This window comes from Panthera onca, chromosome B3, assembly GCF_046562875.1.
Source record: "Panthera onca isolate mPanOnc1 chromosome B3, mPanOnc1 haplotype 2, whole genome shotgun sequence".
NCBI lineage: Eukaryota > Metazoa > Chordata > Mammalia > Carnivora > Felidae > Panthera > Panthera onca.
In genome coordinates, this window is record NC_138344.1 from 118,824,047 (window position 1) to 118,842,865 (window position 18,819).

Sequence of the window (18,819 nt, forward strand, 5' to 3'; positions counted from 1 at the left end):
AGCAGCTGGGAAGAATTTGCTCAGGTAGGCAGAGTCAGGGGTTTGGGGGTGGAGGCTCTGAGTGGCACCAGCCAGGGACCATTAGAAATGATGTCGGGGGAGTTAAAAAGCAGCGATTAAGTCTGAGAACACTGTCTCCTTCATCTCAGCCCCTGCTGAGAACCAATCCCAATAATCGCCCCCTAGGATCACCACTGGTTGTTCCCCAGGCTCAGCGCGCTCCTTTGTTAGGTAGATTAGGAGGGAAGAGAAAGGACCCACCAGCCTTCTTCAGACACGGGCTCTTCCCACTTCCTGCTTCCTACCGCCTACCTTTGAGAATTTTGTTCTTCAGGGTTTTCCATCTACTCTCATCCCGAAGATTCCCTGGGCTGGACACTGGGCAAGTATTCACCATGCATGGTTTCAAGATGCCAAGTGTTAAAAACAGGCACAGCCCTGTCTTCAAGGAGCTCCCGGTTTCTCCTGGAGTCAAAGCAAACACAGATGATAATGGAAACACGCAGACTAATTTCTTTATAAGCAATGCAGGAAGTTAAATTCTCTTTGTACTTTCTGCTTTTCATCTCTGTCTTGCTACCTCCCTATCGGCTCCCCCACTATTCCATCGTGGAAGAGCTTGGACACAACACCCCACGGAGCCTCTTTATCTAGATCCTCTCCAGAGAGACACAGAAGTGGCCCCAACTCTCTCTGGAGGAGTGGGTAGGCAGAGCAATCTTGATAATAAAATCCAATGACCAATTTACAGACTGCACTGAGAGTAAGTTGTTTGCTATGGATGCAGTTCAAGACTTAACATCTATTTATGTTTGAGAGTGAGTGCGAGCGGGGGAGGGGCAGAGGGAGAGGGGGGCAGAGGGCCTGAAGCAGGCTCTGTGCTGACAGCAGAGAGCCCGGATGTGGGGCTCAGAGTCACAAACCGTGAGATCATGACCTGAGCTGAAGCTTGACCTACTGAGCCACCCAGGGGCCCCTCAGTTCAACACTTAATGTACAACTGTAGGGCACTGTGCTTGGTGCTTTGCAGGAGTGGTAAGCGGTACAAAAGCACGACAAAAATCTTCTAAAGAGTATACCCTCCATGCATTTGTGATATCGGATTTATCAAACTTCAATCATACAGAATCTTTGGAATATAGTTCCTTGAGGTATTAATGCTTCTCAGACTCTTTCACGGAACTATCACTAAAGTCATTAACGTCTTTCAAATCTCATGTGTTTTTATAATCATATGAAATTTATATTCTACTCTATATCAGTATTGGTTTCAATATAAAATGATCCTCCTCTCCCCCAATCCCGCAATTATCAAAGTCTAGTTATAACTGAAGAAGTCGGAAAATGAGACAGTAAGCCTGTCTTTCGTAGCCCAGCACCCAAAGTACACAAGTACTGAGAATCAAGGTAGTAGATATTTAATTCTCCCTCCTTCCCAGGCCACCTGCTAGGTCTGGCCTTGCCAGGTGGCTCCAATCTTTCCATTTTTCCTCCCTTGGCTCCCCACTTCTACAAGCTTGGAGAGCCTCTTAGTTCTGGGACATCCCTTCTTTTTACGTCTTTCTCGGGGGAGGCTCTCCATTTGGTTCTGGCCCCTGTATTTGCTATTTGTTTTTGGTTTTGGACACACAACCAAATTTAGGCCCAAGGCAAACAAATAGTGGCCAAAAAAATCATTTACCGTTCCGTTAGCTAATTCATATAAAAAATATTTATTGGCCAGCTGCTCCTTGGACTGAGAGCTGTTTTAGACACTGGGAACACAGTGATGAGCAAAATGGAAAATGTTCCCTCCCCCAGAGGGACAGACATTTAATCAAAGAATTGTTACAGTATGTAACTCTGAATTGTGCCATGAGGGGAGAGGACAGGGGGCTCTGAGGATGTAGACCAAAGCCCTTGATCTGATCAGGGGCAGGTGGTCGGGGAGGGCTTCCCTGCGGCAGAAATGTGAAGGATGAGTCGGGGTTAACTAAATGAACGTGGACGAAGTGAGAGGAGCTTTCGGCGCAGAGGGAACAGCCATGTGTAAGAGTCCCGTGGCTGAGGGAGGGGAACTCAGCCAATATGAGGAACTGAAAGGAGACCAGAATGGCTGGAGCATAGACGGAAAGGAGAAGTAGGTCAGATAGGTTGGGAAGTGGTGGCCAAGATTCCAAAGTCCAAACAGATCATTTTAGCTGGGTGTGTATATACACTGGGTGCCCGGTCAGGGCATAACCAAATATGCTGATTTAGTTTCAGAGTCAATTAAGTGAGAGGAACTTTAGGTAAAAACAAGTTAACCAGCAGTTCAGGAGGAGGTCAATTCGCTACAATAAATATTTCAAAAAGTCTCAGAAGACAAAGGGCAGGGACATGTTTGCTGGCTGAATGAGAGAAGGGTGGGTGAGGGATGAAGAAAGATCGAGAGTGCAGTGTTAGACAACTCCGTTTCCAGTCTGGCTCCTAACAGAAGCCTGACCTGGCTCTGCCTCTTCCAGACCAAGTCGTTCTTCCTTCTGGTTGCCTGTGACTGGCATTTGTCCCACCTGTGACTGGTATTGTCACACCGTATCACAGCGATGGTTTGCTGCATGCCTCTCCCCCTGGACTCTGAGCTTCCTGAAGGCAGGGACCTTGTCTTACTCATTCTTACCACGCCAGGCACAAAATAGGGCCTCAGTAAGTGTGAGTTGAAGGAAAACATGCTGTCTTGCCCATATGGAGTCAACTAGACTGAGTAGTGATCAGGATGACAGAGGGAGAGGTTGCTTAGCCTTCTATACCCTCAGGACGAAGCAAACATTGCTGGAGAGCCGGCTGCATTAAACATCTGCTTTGTGGCCAAATCTTAAACTTGTTCTTAGAGTGATCAAATCCAGGACCTTGGTTTTTCCTGTGGGTTTTTCTATGTGTGTCCAGCTCATCAAGTCAATAGGAACTAAGCAGGAAAATCCAAAGGATGAATTGCCAGCCCTCCACACTAGCCTGTGATATTATCCTGAGCGTGAGTAGCTTTTGTATTTCCCAGCTACCATGTGCACACCCATCATTTCCTTTTGTTCATGCACCACCTCTATGAGATATTCAACTAAAAAAGGCTAAATGATTCATCCAAGGTCACATGGCAAGTCAGGCCGGGAGGATTTTCTCCTACGTTCATTCTGCTGCCTTATTCCCTACCCCAGCACTTTGCTTTACCTACCTTGTGAGGAGACAGTTCTCAGCAGCCACAGTCTGGGAGAGGCTCTGGTAGCTCTTTGGGCCTTGTTTCCGCTGAGCAAGCACAGGCAAGCTCTGGTGGGAAGCTGAGGTGTGTGTGTTGGGGGGGGGGCTGGGGGTGTGTGGGGGTGGAGGATGTGTCAGGGGCTGCAGGGATTTAGCCTACCAGAGAAGGGAGAGATTTGGATAAACCAGATCTGCTTTCTCTCGCCTTTCCAGAGGCGAGCTGATAGGATGTGCGGCTACAGAGCCATCATCATAACCCAGACAGGAGAAGCCAGGAGAAGTCAGGAGGTTTGCTGAACTGCATTGAAGACAGACAGCATCCAGGAGGGGAGGGGGAGCCATTTCCTCCTGAGCCCAGAGTCAGGCTCGAGACAAGCTAGTGTTGTCAATGAGTCTCGGACGCAGATGACAGCTGGCTTCTGCAAGATGTGAGCCGAGTCCTGCTCTGGAGCCACCCACCCAGGACAGGGCACTACTGTGCCGCCTTCAGGAGAATGAAACCAAATCAACCATCACTCTTCCCATCCCTTTGGAGACCAAAGCTGCTATAGAACTAAATGGTCAGATTCAAAACCTAAAGAGTCATGACATTTTTCTGTATTAAAAAAATTCATTAAATCACTGCTGAGTGCTGAGTTTGGGGCATTTGCTTAAATATGAAAGGGCAGTAGGAAGGTAAGCTGACACGCAAAAATTATACATAAAAAAAGAATGTGGTTAAGCATCCTAAAGGGAGGATTCGGATTTGCCTTAACGAAGGCAAACCACAGGGAAGACCATCGGAGGGAACATAAGTCTTGAATGGCACCTGGAATTAAATTTGGAAGACAAATCCACGGCAAATGCCTAAGATTCTAGGCCATTGAGCAGTTTCCATGGCTGCAACCTTCTTATCCGGGAGGATAATAATCACCAGGTACTTATTAGAGTTGGGCGCTGCACTGAGCACTTTGCATAAACCACCTCAGGTCATGGTTAGAACCGCCCCGAGGTGGGTATTCTTATCCTGTTTGACAGCTGAGGAAATCGAGGCCTTCGGAGGTTAAATAACTTCCCAAAGTCAATCAACGGGAAAGAGTTGGAGGTGGGATAGAAACACGGCTTGTATTTAAGATTTTAAATGTTACAGAAATCTATAGATAACTATGTTCCAAAAGTGAAAATCTCCCCACAGATCCTGGGGAAATGCTCAGTTGTCCCGTGGAGCCGTGTGAATGCTGGGTGGCATCGCTCTCTTTCCCTGGTGCCAGGCTCCTAGACTCTAAAACTCCCTGGGAGGGGCTGAGACCAATAACTCCAGGCAGATGGCAAGATTAGGAGGAAAAAAAAAAAAAAAAAAATCCAGGCCAGGCATCTCAGAATTCTGGGAGAATCAGGTGAAAGTCCCCTGGGCCAAACATGTCTGAGATGGCCTCTAAATCAAATGCCTTCGTCTTAGTCTCAGTCCAAAGCCCCCCTGGCCCCCAGGGATGTTCCGCACTCTCATAGGTATGATTCGTCTGCGTCCTCTTGCCTGTGGTGCCGAAACTGCCCTTCAGTGTCTCGATGAATGGTAAACTGTTGGTGGGGCCGAGATTTTAGAGATTAACTAGCCCAATCCCTTCGATTTATACACCACCCGTTAACAGTTGTTATTGGCGGAGCCACTAGGACGCTTTTTCTTTGTTTCAGTGAAAGGTCATCTTCCCACCAAACACCGATGTCGGTTATCTCCCTCGATCGCAAAACTCAAGAAGGAATCTCACAACCATTGGGCGCATCCTCCGAGACCCCCTGTCAAACCTCGTCTTTCACATTTTGTTCCATCTGCAGTCCCCTTCTGTGGTAGAGGCATGCAGGTGGTGGGTGGGCGGAGAGCGGGGCAGCACGTGTCTCTACTGCCCACAACAGAGACTGCTGTTCCTGGGCAGGCTTCTGCTTCCTCACCTGGGGCCCTCACCATCTCTGCCACGCTGGAGGCCAGCAGCCGTCCGTTCTGTCTGCCAGGCTCCTTACTGGCCTGCCCCACTGGCAGCCAGAGCTGAGCTCCTTCCACCTGCTGGCTGTTTATCTGGGACACAGGAGGAGTGGAGCACGGCCCCCCATGCACAGAGGAGCCGAGACTTTCCCTCTCAGAGCCCCAGGCAGATGACTGGCATGTCAGGTCTATCCAAAACCTCACGTTCTTTCTCTCCACTTGGGAGAGCAAACACCTGTGCCCGGTGGCTACCCACCGGACAGCGCACAGAGGACAGGTGGGGAGTGCCCGCAGAAAGTGGAAGAAGTCGCTGCTCTTTCTGTCCCGGTGGTGAGGGGCTCGCCGGGCTCGCTCACCCCACCGCTCGTCCTCTGGCAGGACTCTCGGCACCTGGGCAGCCCATCTGGGCTCCACCCTCCACCCTGCCCTCCACTCCTTTTTCGGAACCTGGTTTGGAGAGCATGGCAGGTTCCCATAGCAATGGGCCTTTTAGCTGTTTCCATGGCAACCAACACCCAGACCATTTAGTTGCTAGTCAACTGACAGCTGTAAGTGAATAGGTTTCAGTTGGGAATCTGAGCGATTGGCCAGGGGATTCTCTTCATGGAAAAAGACACAATCACCCCAAAGGACACAGGACTCTTTCAGGCAGTATCTGTGGAGAGCCAGTGCCACCTTCCACCTCAGGTCGCATAACAATGCCCCTCCCATTCCCACACACACATACACACACACACACACACACACACACACACACACAGTACCCCAGGCTTTTAAATCCTCTAAGCTGTTTTCAGTGCTGTGTCCTTCCCAGAGGGCCCTTGGGAAAAACACTTGTTCGAGAGGACTCTCGCCGGGGTGACATATCTCACACATAACCCTCTCCTCTGTGTCAGTGCTTTTCCTATGTGCCATGACCTCGTCCTCATACTGACCATTCCCCCCCGACGCCCAACTGTAGTTTATGAAATAATTATCCTCGGTAAGCAACCCAGTCATTTAAGTGATATTTTGCCTTTTGGATTATCTGACATGAATGGCTAATCCTAGACATTTTCCCTTAGCCTGGACCTCACCTACGTCAAGCCACTCTTCCTACATCTGTGGGTTTCCTCAGAGAACAGGCTGTTTTGTCAAACTCTGAAGCATAATTAAGACCGATCTTAATTGTTTCTTTTAAAAAATCGCCTTAGATTTCAAAACCAAAAATGAACAGGATTAGAAATGACTCCATGCTTACTGCTTTTCATTAACCTGACGATCTGACTAAATGTCAGGCCTCCCACCTAACCCTTTCCCAAACTGGAGATACTGGAGGTTGGGTTTCTTTTATTCTGTAAGCCGGGGTGCTCCTTGTGCTTTTTAAATGACTGTGGAGTCTGGGACTGTTCTGCCCTGGAATTCATGCAGGAGAGAAGCTCTGTCTAAGCCTCCATGGCTCGCTCAGTGGACTAGAAAAGTATGAGACTGTCATTGGAAAGAGCATGACCTTTCTTATATAGCCTAAGGTTCAGTGCTTCTCAATGCTTTAATGACTCAGGGGGTGCCTATGAACTGTCTGTACAGAAGCCGACCTTTCAAGCTAATCCCCCCACGGGAGCCCTACCTGGCTCACCGCTGCAGGTTCCATGTAGCCTCACAATGGCTGGTAAGCAGTTATAAGCCGTTGCGTTACCTTTCTGCTCTGACTGAAGGGCATGCACTAGCTGAGCTGCTTTTCTTCTGTCTTCTTTTAACACATGAGGTCATGAGTACAAAATGCAGGGCAGGTAGCTGTGAGCCTTGAAGGCGTTCAGTGACACGGGCAGTCTTCTGGGAATAGGGAGAGAGCAGGCATACGTGAGAACGGAGCTTTTCCAGGCATCTCAAAAAGTTCCATGCAGAGGATAGGCTCATTTTTCTGAGGTGATAGATCATCACGCCTCAGACTGAACCTTCTGATTTTCCTGCTACTTCTTGATGAGGAATAAGATCTACCTCCTAGAAAAATAGGTAATATTTATCAAGTGTGTATGATGTGCCAGGGGTCATTCTAAGTGTTTTACGTGCATCATCTCGTTTAGTCCCCGCAGCCCTGCTGTTATTGTCCCTATTTAACAGATAAGGAAACAGAAGCACAGAGAAGTTAAGGGATTTGAAGATTGCACTGGAGGTCCTATTAATTGGTGAAGCCAGGATCCAACTACTGGTAGTCTGAAGGCAGAAACCACAGCAGTTAACCACCTTTGGAATGGTCCACGCTGATAGACCTTGGGTCCAGCATGGGGAGACCCATGAGTGGGCTGACCTTCTACACACAGTGTGACAGCATACAGCACCAAGCTAAAGAGGACAGGGCTTGAATGGCTCTGGGAATGAACTAGTAAGTCTTGGCAGCTGATAACTTTATTCCTGATCTATGGCTGTCCCCTGGTGGTTTTCCTGGGAAACTCACAAGCCAAGGAAATCCAAGGCTCTAGTGAAGTTAGTGGGACAAAGTGAGCTGGACCAGATGGCTTACATGCTGTATAAACACCCCAATCTAGGAGATGGCTTTTTGAGGTCTACATTACCCAACTCACTTGTGAATAGGGCTGTAATCCCTGTGACCGCTAAAAGCTGATTGACAGCACATTGATTAAAACAGGCAGCAAAATATATGCCCCATATATTTTGAAGTGCACATACTTTGCGCTTCTAAAGCAGGAAAGTCCAAGATTTAATGAACTTGGCCATTATTTGCCGCAACTTCTCATTTCTAGAATCTTCTAGAAGTTTAAGCTTCTAGGCTCTCCTCATGGTGGAAGATTCCTAAAAGACTACTATGCTTCAGGCCAGCTTGTAGCCTCTAACTCCCTGCCCCTTCCCCCCCCCCCCCGCCCCCGATTTAGTTCCCTTGACCTTTCAGATGTTATTATTCAACTAGGTGGTGTTTGCTTTCATTGCTTCTGGTGGCATAAGAGTGTGCAAAATAAAGCAAAAAATAAGGTCACTTTGTATAAAATAGGTAAAGTCTGGTTGGGCAGAAAGGGAAGAAAAGGCAGTTTCTGAAAGAGTCGTGTCTTTGCTGCACTCTGGGACCATGGGACCAGGGTGTCCACCCTCCACAGATCTGGGGGAAAACACTGGCCTGAAAGAAGCAGGTGACCGCTGCCAACATGCGGAAGGCAAGACTGCCACGTTTTTATTTCCAGGTGCATAAAGAGGCCACAGGTTAATGTTGTTAAAAAAAAAAAAAATCAAACGTCTGTTAATCAAGTGCTGCATTTAATGAACACCGCCTAAGACGGGGGTAACCTAAGGAGACACCGGGTAACCGCAGACAACCGGCCATTCAGGGGTGAGTTTCCGTCGTAGAGCGACCCCCCTCCGCCCAGCTGCTGGGCGCCACCGGCCAGCATGTCACGATGGATGAAGCAGCGGACCAGCAGGTACTGTTAAGAGTCAGCAGGCTGGCTGGCCCGACGCGCTGAACTCAGTGAGGCACTTGGAGATGAGGAACTTGCAGATGTAATATCCCTGTTAGGTGGGGGAGGTGTGGAAACCCTCCTCCGCTGCAAGGGCCAGAGGGCCGATAACCCGAGGGCAGGTTAGCCAATAGCCTGAAGCAGCCTCATTTGGGTCCTCACTGACAGGACCTTCCTTTTTCCAATGGCAAAAAATACTGAAGACAAATGAAATCCGTGCCTATCTCTCCCTCTCTTCTTCCCTCCAACCCTTCACCAAAGAAATTACAAGGGCAATAGTTCTGAGCTCTCAGGAAACAGGGTCTGGAACCTTCTGGAGACTGAGAGGCAGTGTCCACAGCTGAGAAACAGCTGTGTCAAAATTCCTTTCCTTTAGGTTAGACTCGATTTCTCCTGCCCTCCCTCCACCCGTTCCTCTCTCACCCCCACGCAACATGCTGGCATTAGGACCTCTAGCCTTCAATCTGCACTGGGATCTCCCAGCAGAAGAGACTCTGCTTCTTGTCGCCCAGAAGCTGCCACTTCACCATCACTTTTATCTGGAGAAAGAGAAAAAGAATTGGGAAAAATGAAAGCAGGCCCTCACCTCAATCCAGAACCGGTCTAACTATGAATCCGAGTTAACAAACTGCCTAACTCCTCAGACTTTTTTTCTTAAATCATGCCACCATGGAGGCCGCTTGGGACACGGGGGCAGCCTGTGGTCTTAAAAGACCAGCCAAGTGACACCTAGGATTCGGCGTCAGCGGCACCACATACTAACCTCATTAACTCATCAGACATAATTTCTGAAGCATTCTTTTCCCTTTCAGATCAAAGGCACATGATGAAGCCTTGAGGGGAAGAGAATTTTACATTCAAACAATTTCCTATGTACTTGGCAATCTGATCCAGCTTTTTCTGAGGGTAACCATGAAGAAGAGAGTAAAGTTATTCGTAGGTGTAACAAAATACCTTGTTACTTGTTAGCCGAAAATGTCAGAACACGAAGGGTGTCCCAAGAAGTTTATAAGTATATGAATGGTTCCGGGAACAACAATGCTTCGAAGCAATACAGCTTCAGTTAGTTTCCTTAAACTGTTTTGGTTTTTTAATAATACACATCATTAGAAATCTCTGCTTTGACTTGTTATACTAGGAACTGTCCCTTCTAATTCTTCAAAAAAAAAAAAAAAAAAAAAAAAAATCACTGAGAATTTTCCAGTCCTTTCTTATGTAGATATTAGCTTTCTTATGATTAGTTACTGCCCCTAATTTGGATTCAAATGTTTCTTTACAATTCAACATCTGAGTGACTGTGATACCTGCATCTCGAAACTTCCAAGTTTTTCAAGACTAGTACACATTAACTACTGTTTCACTTAGTGCTGAAATTAACATAGTTTAAGATGTTTTTCAAATGAAACATAATTCACTTAACAACTGCTACCATATAGGAAGTGCCTACTATGTATCAGGCCCTAATTAGACAGTGTGTAAATGACCAAGGCTCAGAAATGCCTATGATTTTACAGATACTCCGCAAATTAATCTATAAACCTGTCCCTGACCCATAGGGTCTCTTATATCCCTTAAACATAGACTCCCTATATTACAGCCTCTTTGGAATGTTCTTTAATTACTTGCCGTTTCTAGAAATGGCCGGAATGCTCCTGGGTTCTACTTGATTTCCTTTCAAAATATGCAGTGTTTTGTTTTTTTTTCTTCATGGAAAAAAGGAATCCCCTTACTTCTTCCATTACTTATCAGGATTCATATCTTTAATACAGGGGCTGGGGGGGATAGGGGGAGAAAGAATTGTGTGGAAAAGTGACCTCTTTGCTATGGAGCTAGGAAACTACTGCTCTCTTATTAAGAGATTAATGGAGAAACCAGAATTTTTCTATAACTTGACATCTCGAACTACTTGACAACTGCCTAAAATCTTTTAACAGTGCACAGGTTTTGGGGTCACAAGGCCCAGCCCTGGATCTAGACGTAATATTTCTTAGCAGAGTAGACACTGCTCATTTTGCTTAACATTGGAGGCTCAAGTTTCTTCATTTGCAAAAAGGGATAATACTGCCTCCGCAAAGCATGGTCATGAGAATCCAGGAAAATACTGTGTATGTATCAAAATGGCATCATGAGGCCCAGGCTAACGATTAGGCGACAAAGAACAAAGGGGCACGGGGAAAAATACCCGCCCTACCTCATGATTCCTAACACTCAAATTCATCTCCTTACCCGCAGCTTCTGCTTCTTCATCATAGAGAGACGAAGGACTCCTACCCAATCTTTTCTTCCTGCCCCCCCACCCCGCCACCCCCCGTCAGATTCCTCATCTAGTCACAAGGCTACCAGTGTCCTGAACAACGAGGTCACTTACAGAGGGGTATTCATTCTTCACTGGTAGTTTATTCAGGTAGCTATAGGTCTTGCCTTGCTGGATGGGGCAGTTGATTCCACTCTTACAACCATCAGCCTCAGGAATGGGAAAGGGAACTGCTACGCCCATCAGGATGCCATACACCAAAGCTTTGCTACCCTGAGATGAAACATCTAAGAGGAAAGAAAGAGAATGAGATGGTGACAGGGACAGCTTATTTCTAAACTCGAAGTAAAAGAGTCAGACACGTTCTCAAGCAGTGGCAATGCTATGACAGCAAATCATGAAGTCTGTACTTCTTAACTCCAAGAGTCTACTTCTCTTTGTAGTTATGCTTAGTACCTCTAAGAATGCTACAGAATAAGTATTCACTCTTAAAAAAAAAAAAAAAAGCAACGGAGAGAGCGGTTTTCTTTGCTCCCAACCCCACCCTGCTCTTCCTTGCCTGTCACAGTTTCTCAGGAGGATCAGAGCTACCTGGATAAATAACCTTATCCAACAAAGTAACTGAGTTTTTTTGGGCAGTAAACTTTGTTTCCTAACTACGTCAGCTTCCGTCAGAGCGTACTGTGTATCTTACAGAGCTTTAGAAGATTGGTCTCTGAATTCTCAAATGCCCTGCTCACAGGATTCCTTTAGAAAATAAGAAAACAGAAAGGAATCTCCGCAGAAATGCAGTTAAGTAACAGTAAGAGATAACCCTTTAGAAACTGGGTAAGGCTTGAAAGATGAGGTACATCTCTTGACATCCTCTACCCTCCATATCACAAGATGGGCAGGAGGAATAAATGCAATAAAATTAGGGCAACCAGGGTCATCAGCTGTTAGGCTATTGTGGAGATCCAGGGTATTGGCTTGGTTCCCTCCCTCCCTCCCATCCTTCCTTCCTGTCTCTTTCTCTCTTTCTCTTTCTCTCTCTCTCTCTCTCTCTCTCTCTCTCTCTCTCTTTCTTTCTTTCTTTCTGGGATGGGGATTACTTTTGTTTAGAAGGTACATTTTGGGGGTGCCTGGTAGAACACGTGACTTTTGATCTCGGGGTTGTGAGTTTGAGCCCCATGTTGGGTACAGGGATTACTTAAAAAAAAAATCTAGGGGCGCCTGGGTGGCTCGGTCGGTTAAGCATCCGACTTCGGCTCAGGTCATGATCTCACGGTCCGTGAGTTCGAGCCCTGCGTCCGGCTCTGTGCTGACTGCTCAGAGCCTGGAGCCTGTTCAGATTCTGTGTCTCCCTCTCTCTCTCTGCCTCTCCCCTGTTCATGCTCTGTCTCTCTCTGTCTCAAAAGTAAATAAACGTTAAAAAATATATATATATAAAAAAAAAATCTAAAAAGAAAAAAAAAAAGAAGGTACATTTTTGGTTTGGGACAATAGAGGGGCAGGGAGCATCCAAGAGAGAAAACAGCTCTAGTATTTAATGCTGTCTTCAGGCTTAAAAGAAGGAGATGACAGGAACTTTGACATTTCTTATTAGACTGCCACATCTAGTTCCATAGGATAGAAAACAAGTAAAGGATCCAAGGTTGATACCCCTTGTAGAAATAAAGATTTTGCATTTGTCTAGATTCCTGGGAAGCTGAAGGTGATAAATGTGGTACCAGAAAGCAACAAGTTCCAATAATATTTCTTTACGTTGAGGAAGGAAGCTCAGATTTTTTTTCCTTGGGTCCCAAATGAATCCCCTCAACCTTACAGAGGGGAAGTCTGAGCTTTGCAGAAGTTGCAAGGGAGGTCATAGACTTCCTGACTGCAATTCCTTCCCCCATATCCCTGTGCTCATTCCAACATTTGAGACTGATGTTCTGCTTTGTGATGAATTTGAAGTCAAGAGCCACTTTTACTTACTACTGGTGAAGGTGACATTGACACTGTAAGACTGGCCTTTGTGCAATTTGCAGGGCTGGGTGGGGCATGGGCTCACATTCAGCTCCTTTATAACTCCAAACCCAGAACCTGTGAAAAAAAAAGAAACATGAATTGGAATAGGAGGCAAGATAAACCACCTATGCTATTTCCTACCTAATGGAAAGGTGCTCTGCTCGTCAGGAAACTCTTCCTATTTGATGGGTGAAGGGGAATTAAGAAAATGAGTTAAGTATATAAAGCCAGCTTCCCTGCTCCGTATCCTGGCAGGACTATGCCAGGGCAAGTCATCTCCACCCCTCCTTCCATCCCCAGGTAGGATTTAAAGCAGCATACATATGGCGCAAGTGATGGCTCAAAGCTTCAGTGCTGTTTCCACTTGGACTCTTGAGCCTGGCTGCTTCTGAGCCGCCCCCGCCCCCCATCCTTTCTTCCAATCCTGTCCCGGTACGGATCCAAATCAGTGATCTCCGAGCTTTGTACATCCCTACCAGTGAAAACGATTTTAAGAACGCATCCACAGTATACAGTTGGACACTCCACTTTAGAAACGTGTTCTTCAAGATAAGTGTCTCTGAGACAGGGTGTGTGTCTTTTTGTAAAAATCTCAGTCCAAACAAAGACAAAAGTGCTCTTTGTTCCCAAGAAATGCTTGACCTAAACAGGTTAAGTAAAGTCTTTAAGAATCCCATTGCCGCATCCGGGTCCCTGAAACTGGACAGCCGAATCGAGAGAATGCAAGCAAACTGCCTGGGAACATCGCTTATAGCAAGCTTAAGCTCTGCCATTCAGCCATCACTGCTGAGGTAGGCTCTGGGACCGGGCGCCTGGGTTTGCAATCTCACTGGCTCCCTTACGCATGGTGAAACCTCAAAACAAGGCACTTCACCCCTCTGGGGATAACAATAGTAACTGCCTCATAGGGTAGGTGAGTGAACACACAGCAAGGTCTCAGGTAAGTCTTTGCAACATGGTAATGCTATATAAATGTTTACTTTATTATCATCACATCGGGATTCAGTCCATGAATTTAATCTAGAATAGTTGCTGTGGGTGGGTTAGTAAGTCCCCTTTTCACACAAAAGCTGGGCCTCTCCTCTGCAGTCATCAGATTGGCTCAGCCCACGGGCTATGAAATGAGAAGCTCATGTTGGCTTTCTCAGCCTGTGCCTGCTCTTGGGTGAACGGTTTCATCCTACTGACCAGCACTCCTCCAGCTAAGTCTGTGAATAATAACTGGCAGTCCCTCAGCCCCCTGCTTGCTTCTCCATCATTGCAAGCTTCCAAGGTTTTCGAAATACACACGCAAGAATTCTCTTCTTTAAGCACTGTCTTCTACTCTGTCCTCCGGTCTTCTACAGATAGGGAAAAAATATCCAGAACTTTAATCAACAACCTATTGAAAATCAGTGCTTATGGGGCGCCTGGGTGGCTCAGTCGGTTGAGCGTCCGACTTCGGCTCAGGTCATGATCTCGCAGTCCGGGAGTTCGAGCCCTGCGTCGGGCTCTGTGCTGACAGCTCAGAGCCTGGAGCCTGCTTCAGATTCTGTGTCTCCCTCTCTCTCTGACCCTCCCCCATTCATGCTCTGTCTCTCTCTGTCTCAAAAAACTAAATATACATTAAAAAAAAATTAAAAAAAAAATCAGTGCTTATGCTAAAGCTTTCAACGTCTGCTTCAACGTGCTTCTTTCAAGGCTGGGTCACGTGATTAGTACTTGTAGCTTCTTGAGTTTTACTGACAAGAGGTTCTTGGACTTCCAATGTCAACAGAACTCCTCAGTCCTAACTGGCAAAAATAGCAAAACCAGTTTGCTTGGCCCCATTTCTTACTTGAGGAAATACTCCTCCCAGGGAAAGGGGTCATAGAGTGGAACTCAAAAATCTTTTGATGTGGGCACTGAAGTTTACATTGTTATTTCCCAATTCAAAAGTAAATTGAAAATCTGTAACTGAAACCCTCCCTTCCTTAAGAAGCACTTGCCATAGGTGTATAGCTGGATTTGGTTTCCTTGGTCTTTTTTTTTTTTTCTGATGTCTATTTTTGAGAGAGAGAGAGAATGTGCACTTGTGGGGCAGGGGCAGAGAGAAGAGAGAGGGGCGATGAGGCGCTCCCTCAAAATCAAGAAGTGTGAGGTCATGACCTGAGCTGCAGTCATGCGCTTAACCACCTGAACCACCCAGGCATCCCCCCTCCCCTTTTTTAATGTTAATGTTACCACTGAAACTCAAGGTGGTTCACAGACACCCACTAATTTCCTACCACGAACTAGCTGTGAGACTTGGGTTTGGGGCATGTGGGTGGCTCAGTGGTTAAGTGTCCGCCATCGGCTTAGATCATGATCTCATGGTTTAAGAGTTCGAGCCCCAAGTTGGGCTTTGTGCTGACAGCTCAGAGCCTGGAGCCTGCTTAGGGTGCTGTCTTCCTCTCTCTTCTCCTCCCCAGCTTGCTCTTTCTCAAAAATAAACATTAAAAAGAGAAAGAGAGAGAGAGAGAGAGAGAGAGAGAGAGAGAGAGAGAGAACGAACTTGGGTAAGTTACTCCATGTGCCTGTTTCCTATCTGTAAAACAGATCCTGAGGGCTGGATGAGTTAATATAATGTCTTTGTCCAAATTTGGCCACTAAGTTTAATGGAGGGATAGGCAGTAATTTGAGGTGATAATAGGATCTTTCAAGTGCCACTAGTTTGGTGGAACAGCATTTGCTAAGTATTAATAGACCAGCAGTCTTATTCCTTAATCAATCCTGTCCCCTAGCCTAACTCTGCTTTTGCCTCAAAATGAACTGATGACATAGTGGAAGGAGTATTTATTCTCTCATCTACTTTTGCTTTGAAAAGTTTTTTTTTTAATGTTTATTTTTTAGAGGAAGACAAAGCGTCAGTGGGGGAGGGGGAGGGGCACGCACAATTTGAAGTTTCCTTCCAGCTCACAAATTTTATGTCTTCTTTCATTTATCACTACACCGTTCCACGTCAGAAAACGTTCTGCTAAAATAGTTAATTCTATAGACTTGACTGAACGAAAGAACTCACAATTTCCTACAAGCCCCCGCTGTACTTCCCAACAAAGATCCCTACCACAGCGCCAAGACGGGGTTATGTATCACAAGCTGTGTCACAGCAACACGAGCTTTATAGATAGGAGGAGACGGTGATTAAGAATCACCAAATTATATAGCACAAAGGAAGCGGTAACGGAACAAATCATGAAAAGGAGAATTGACTTTTGAGTTGTCAGCAAAAGGGAAATTAAAAATAAAAGCAAACGGAGTAGGGAGGGAGAGGTCATCCAAAGACACAAAGCAAACATACAAAGTTCTGTGCCCCTCACGTTCCGCGCATCATTGGAACCTTCAGTTAGTTGTCTGTGCTACAAACTTTAGAAAACTTCTGCAAAAGGCCCAGTTCCAGTTAATGTCCAGGGACCCCCAAAACGCGTCCCAGGAAGAGGCGAAGTTGTGAGCCATTGGATTTCGCCCCCCGCACCTTCTCCCCAACCCCTGCCCACTCCACGTGGGGTCCGAGGCTGAACCTGGCCGCCCGCGGGAGCCGCCCAACCCAGCCGGGGGTCTCGGCGCGGGGTTCCGGTGGGGGCTCCCGCAGAGGGCGCGGGAATCTCGGGCCGGCTCCGGCTCACCGCAGTCCTTGAAAAGCACTGGCTCGGCGAGGGCGGAGGCGCTGAGCGCCAGGAGCACGAACACGACGGTCAGGGAACGCATCGCAGCTGAACAGGTTCCAAACGCGAAGAAGGAAGAAGCGACCGCCTCAGTCACAAGATAAACCTGCCCGGGCGGGCCTGGGGAGGAGCCAGGTCAGGCGACTCTCACCAGCAACCAGGGCCGGGCCCGCCCGCGCTCCGCCCCGCCCGCTCCAGATTGCCGAGCTCGCCTCGGTCCCGCCTAGATGCCCGCTATCTCCGCCTACCTTGTTCGCTCCGCCACCGGGTAGGCTAGAATCCATCTCCGCCCCGTTCCGCTCCTCCCTTCGGCGCTCCGCCCAGGTTTTGTTGGTGCACCCCAGCTTCCGTAATGGGAGCATTTCTAGCCAATCAAATCCCTTCTCCTCCACCACCACCCAATGGGTGTGCTCGGAGGCGGGGTCTCCGTGGGTCCCGTCTCCGGAGGCCCAGATGGAGAAGGCGATTGGGGTGACGCGAGGGGCGGAGTTTGTGGAGGAAGATGGCGGCCGCCCGTGGGTTATCGCTAATGGCCGTGGCGCTGAGGGTGGTCACTCCCTGGGCAAGGGGCAGGTACCAAGGCTACAAAGGCACCTGGGAAGGGTGTTAGTTTCTGCGCCTCCAGGACTAAGGGGGAAGCTAAGGCCTGCGGGGGAGGCGAGGGTTTGGCGTGAGGCTGTCCAGGTGGAGGTCGTCAGGTTTGGCGTGAGGCTGTCCAGGTGCAGGTCACCAGGTGCCCATCTGCTCCAGGCTTATCCTCCTCCCTTGCACAGTAGGCTCCTCGCGGCCTCTCGCGGACCTCAGGCTCGTCGGGAAGCGTCGTCCTCCAGCTCCGAGGCCGGAGAAGGACAGATCCACCTGACCGACAGCTGCGTCCAGGTAGGAGGTCGGACTCGGGGCGGCGGCGCCAGGGTGTCAGGAGTGCGGGGACTTGCCCTTGGCTCACCCTTGTTCCTCCCTTTGCCTGGCATTCTTGATCCCCCTTCCTGCATTTCAGAGGCTTCTGGAAATCACCGAAGGGTCAGAATTCCTCAGGCTGGAGGTGGAGGGAGGCGGATGCTCCGGATTCCAATACAAATTTTCACTGGATACAGTTATCAATCCCGACGACAGGCAAGGAGGAAGGGGTGGGTCCTCAGAGAATGTGCGGGAGGGATAAAAGTGCACATTTAGTTCAAATTTGAAAGGTTTGCCGAGAATGCCTAACACCACCCTTCTCACACAGTGGGAATACAGTGAGGATTTGTGTCATGCTTCAAAATAACTATGCTATAGGAAGAAAATTAGCCTGCCGACGTCCCTAGTGTAACTGGTAAGAGAGCCAGCCTGGACTGGATTCCAGTCCTAAATCCTTAACCATTTACCAGTATTCATTCCATGGGCTCTTTTTGCCTCGGAGAAAAGCAGCACTTGTTAGAGATAACAAGGGATGCTTCCTCTGTATTTCTAAAAAAAAAAAAAATTTAATGTCTCTTTATTTTTGAGAGAAAGAGCATGAGCAGGGGAGGGGCAGAGAGAGAGAGGGAGACATAGAATCTGAAGCAGGCTCCAGGCTCCGAGCTATCAGCACAGAGCCCACCACCGGGCTTGAACTCACGAACCCTGAGATCATGACCTGAGCCGAAGTCGGAGGCTTAATCAACTGAGCCACCCAGGTGTCCCATCTGTATTTCTAAAACAGAATGTGTACCTCTGGGCTCAGAGGGTGTCATGTTTTTGGTGTTTATGATAGTCGTTAATGTCTTCCTCCTGTCTTTTCAGGGTATTTGAACAGGGTGGGGCAAGAGTGGTGGTTGACTCTGATAGCTTGGCCTTCGTGAAAGGGGCCCAGGTGGACTTCAGCCAAGAACTGATCCGCAGCTCATTTCAAGTATTGAACAATCCTCAAGCGCAGCAAGGCTGCTCCTGTGGCTCATCCTTCTCTGTCAAACTTTGATGCGACGGCAGGTGACCCAGAGATTGCTTCCACTTGCACCAATTTGAGGAGCCTGGCAGTAGTAGAATTCTAGAGGTTTCCTTCCAATCATCCTTCTCTCAATTGTTTTTTTCCCTTCAGTCTAGGAGTGTTGTGTTTGCCACTGTTATTTTCAGAACGTGAAGCTTTTACTCTTGATTTAATTTCACTCACACAGTTCTGAGGCCAAGCGTCTAGATGCGATGATCTAAGCTCTGCTAACTTGTTGAAACCCACCCTGTGTAATCTGTAGAGCCTTCACAGTTCCAGAGTTTCGAGTTACTTCTCTGGCCTTCAGAGCTGCTTGTACATATGCGTATAGCTACGTATAAAAGCTTTATTTTGAA

At 47.7% G+C, this 18,819-nt stretch overlaps 2 protein-coding genes across 2 annotated transcripts; one reads left to right on the top strand and one right to left on the bottom strand.

Annotated features, from left to right (window-relative positions):
- Positions 1-8,394: 8,394 nt before the first annotated feature.
- Positions 8,395-16,672, bottom strand: NPC2 (NPC intracellular cholesterol transporter 2). The gene is made up of 4 exons (XM_060620270.3): positions 16,480-16,672; positions 12,824-12,931; positions 10,982-11,154; positions 8,395-9,152 (listed from the first exon to the last, which is right to left on the bottom strand). Exons 1-4 carry the CDS (start codon positions 16,559-16,561, stop codon positions 9,066-9,068), a joined length of 450 nt encoding a protein of 149 aa, XP_060476253.1. The 5' UTR covers positions 16,562-16,672; the 3' UTR covers positions 8,395-9,065.
- Positions 16,673-16,972: 300 nt separating this feature from the next.
- Positions 16,973-18,819, top strand: ISCA2 (iron-sulfur cluster assembly 2). Its single transcript, XM_060620271.2, has 4 exons — positions 16,973-17,091; positions 17,295-17,397; positions 17,516-17,631; positions 18,280-18,819. Exons 1-4 carry the CDS (start codon positions 17,021-17,023, stop codon positions 18,452-18,454), a joined length of 465 nt encoding a protein of 154 aa, XP_060476254.1. The 5' UTR covers positions 16,973-17,020; the 3' UTR covers positions 18,455-18,819.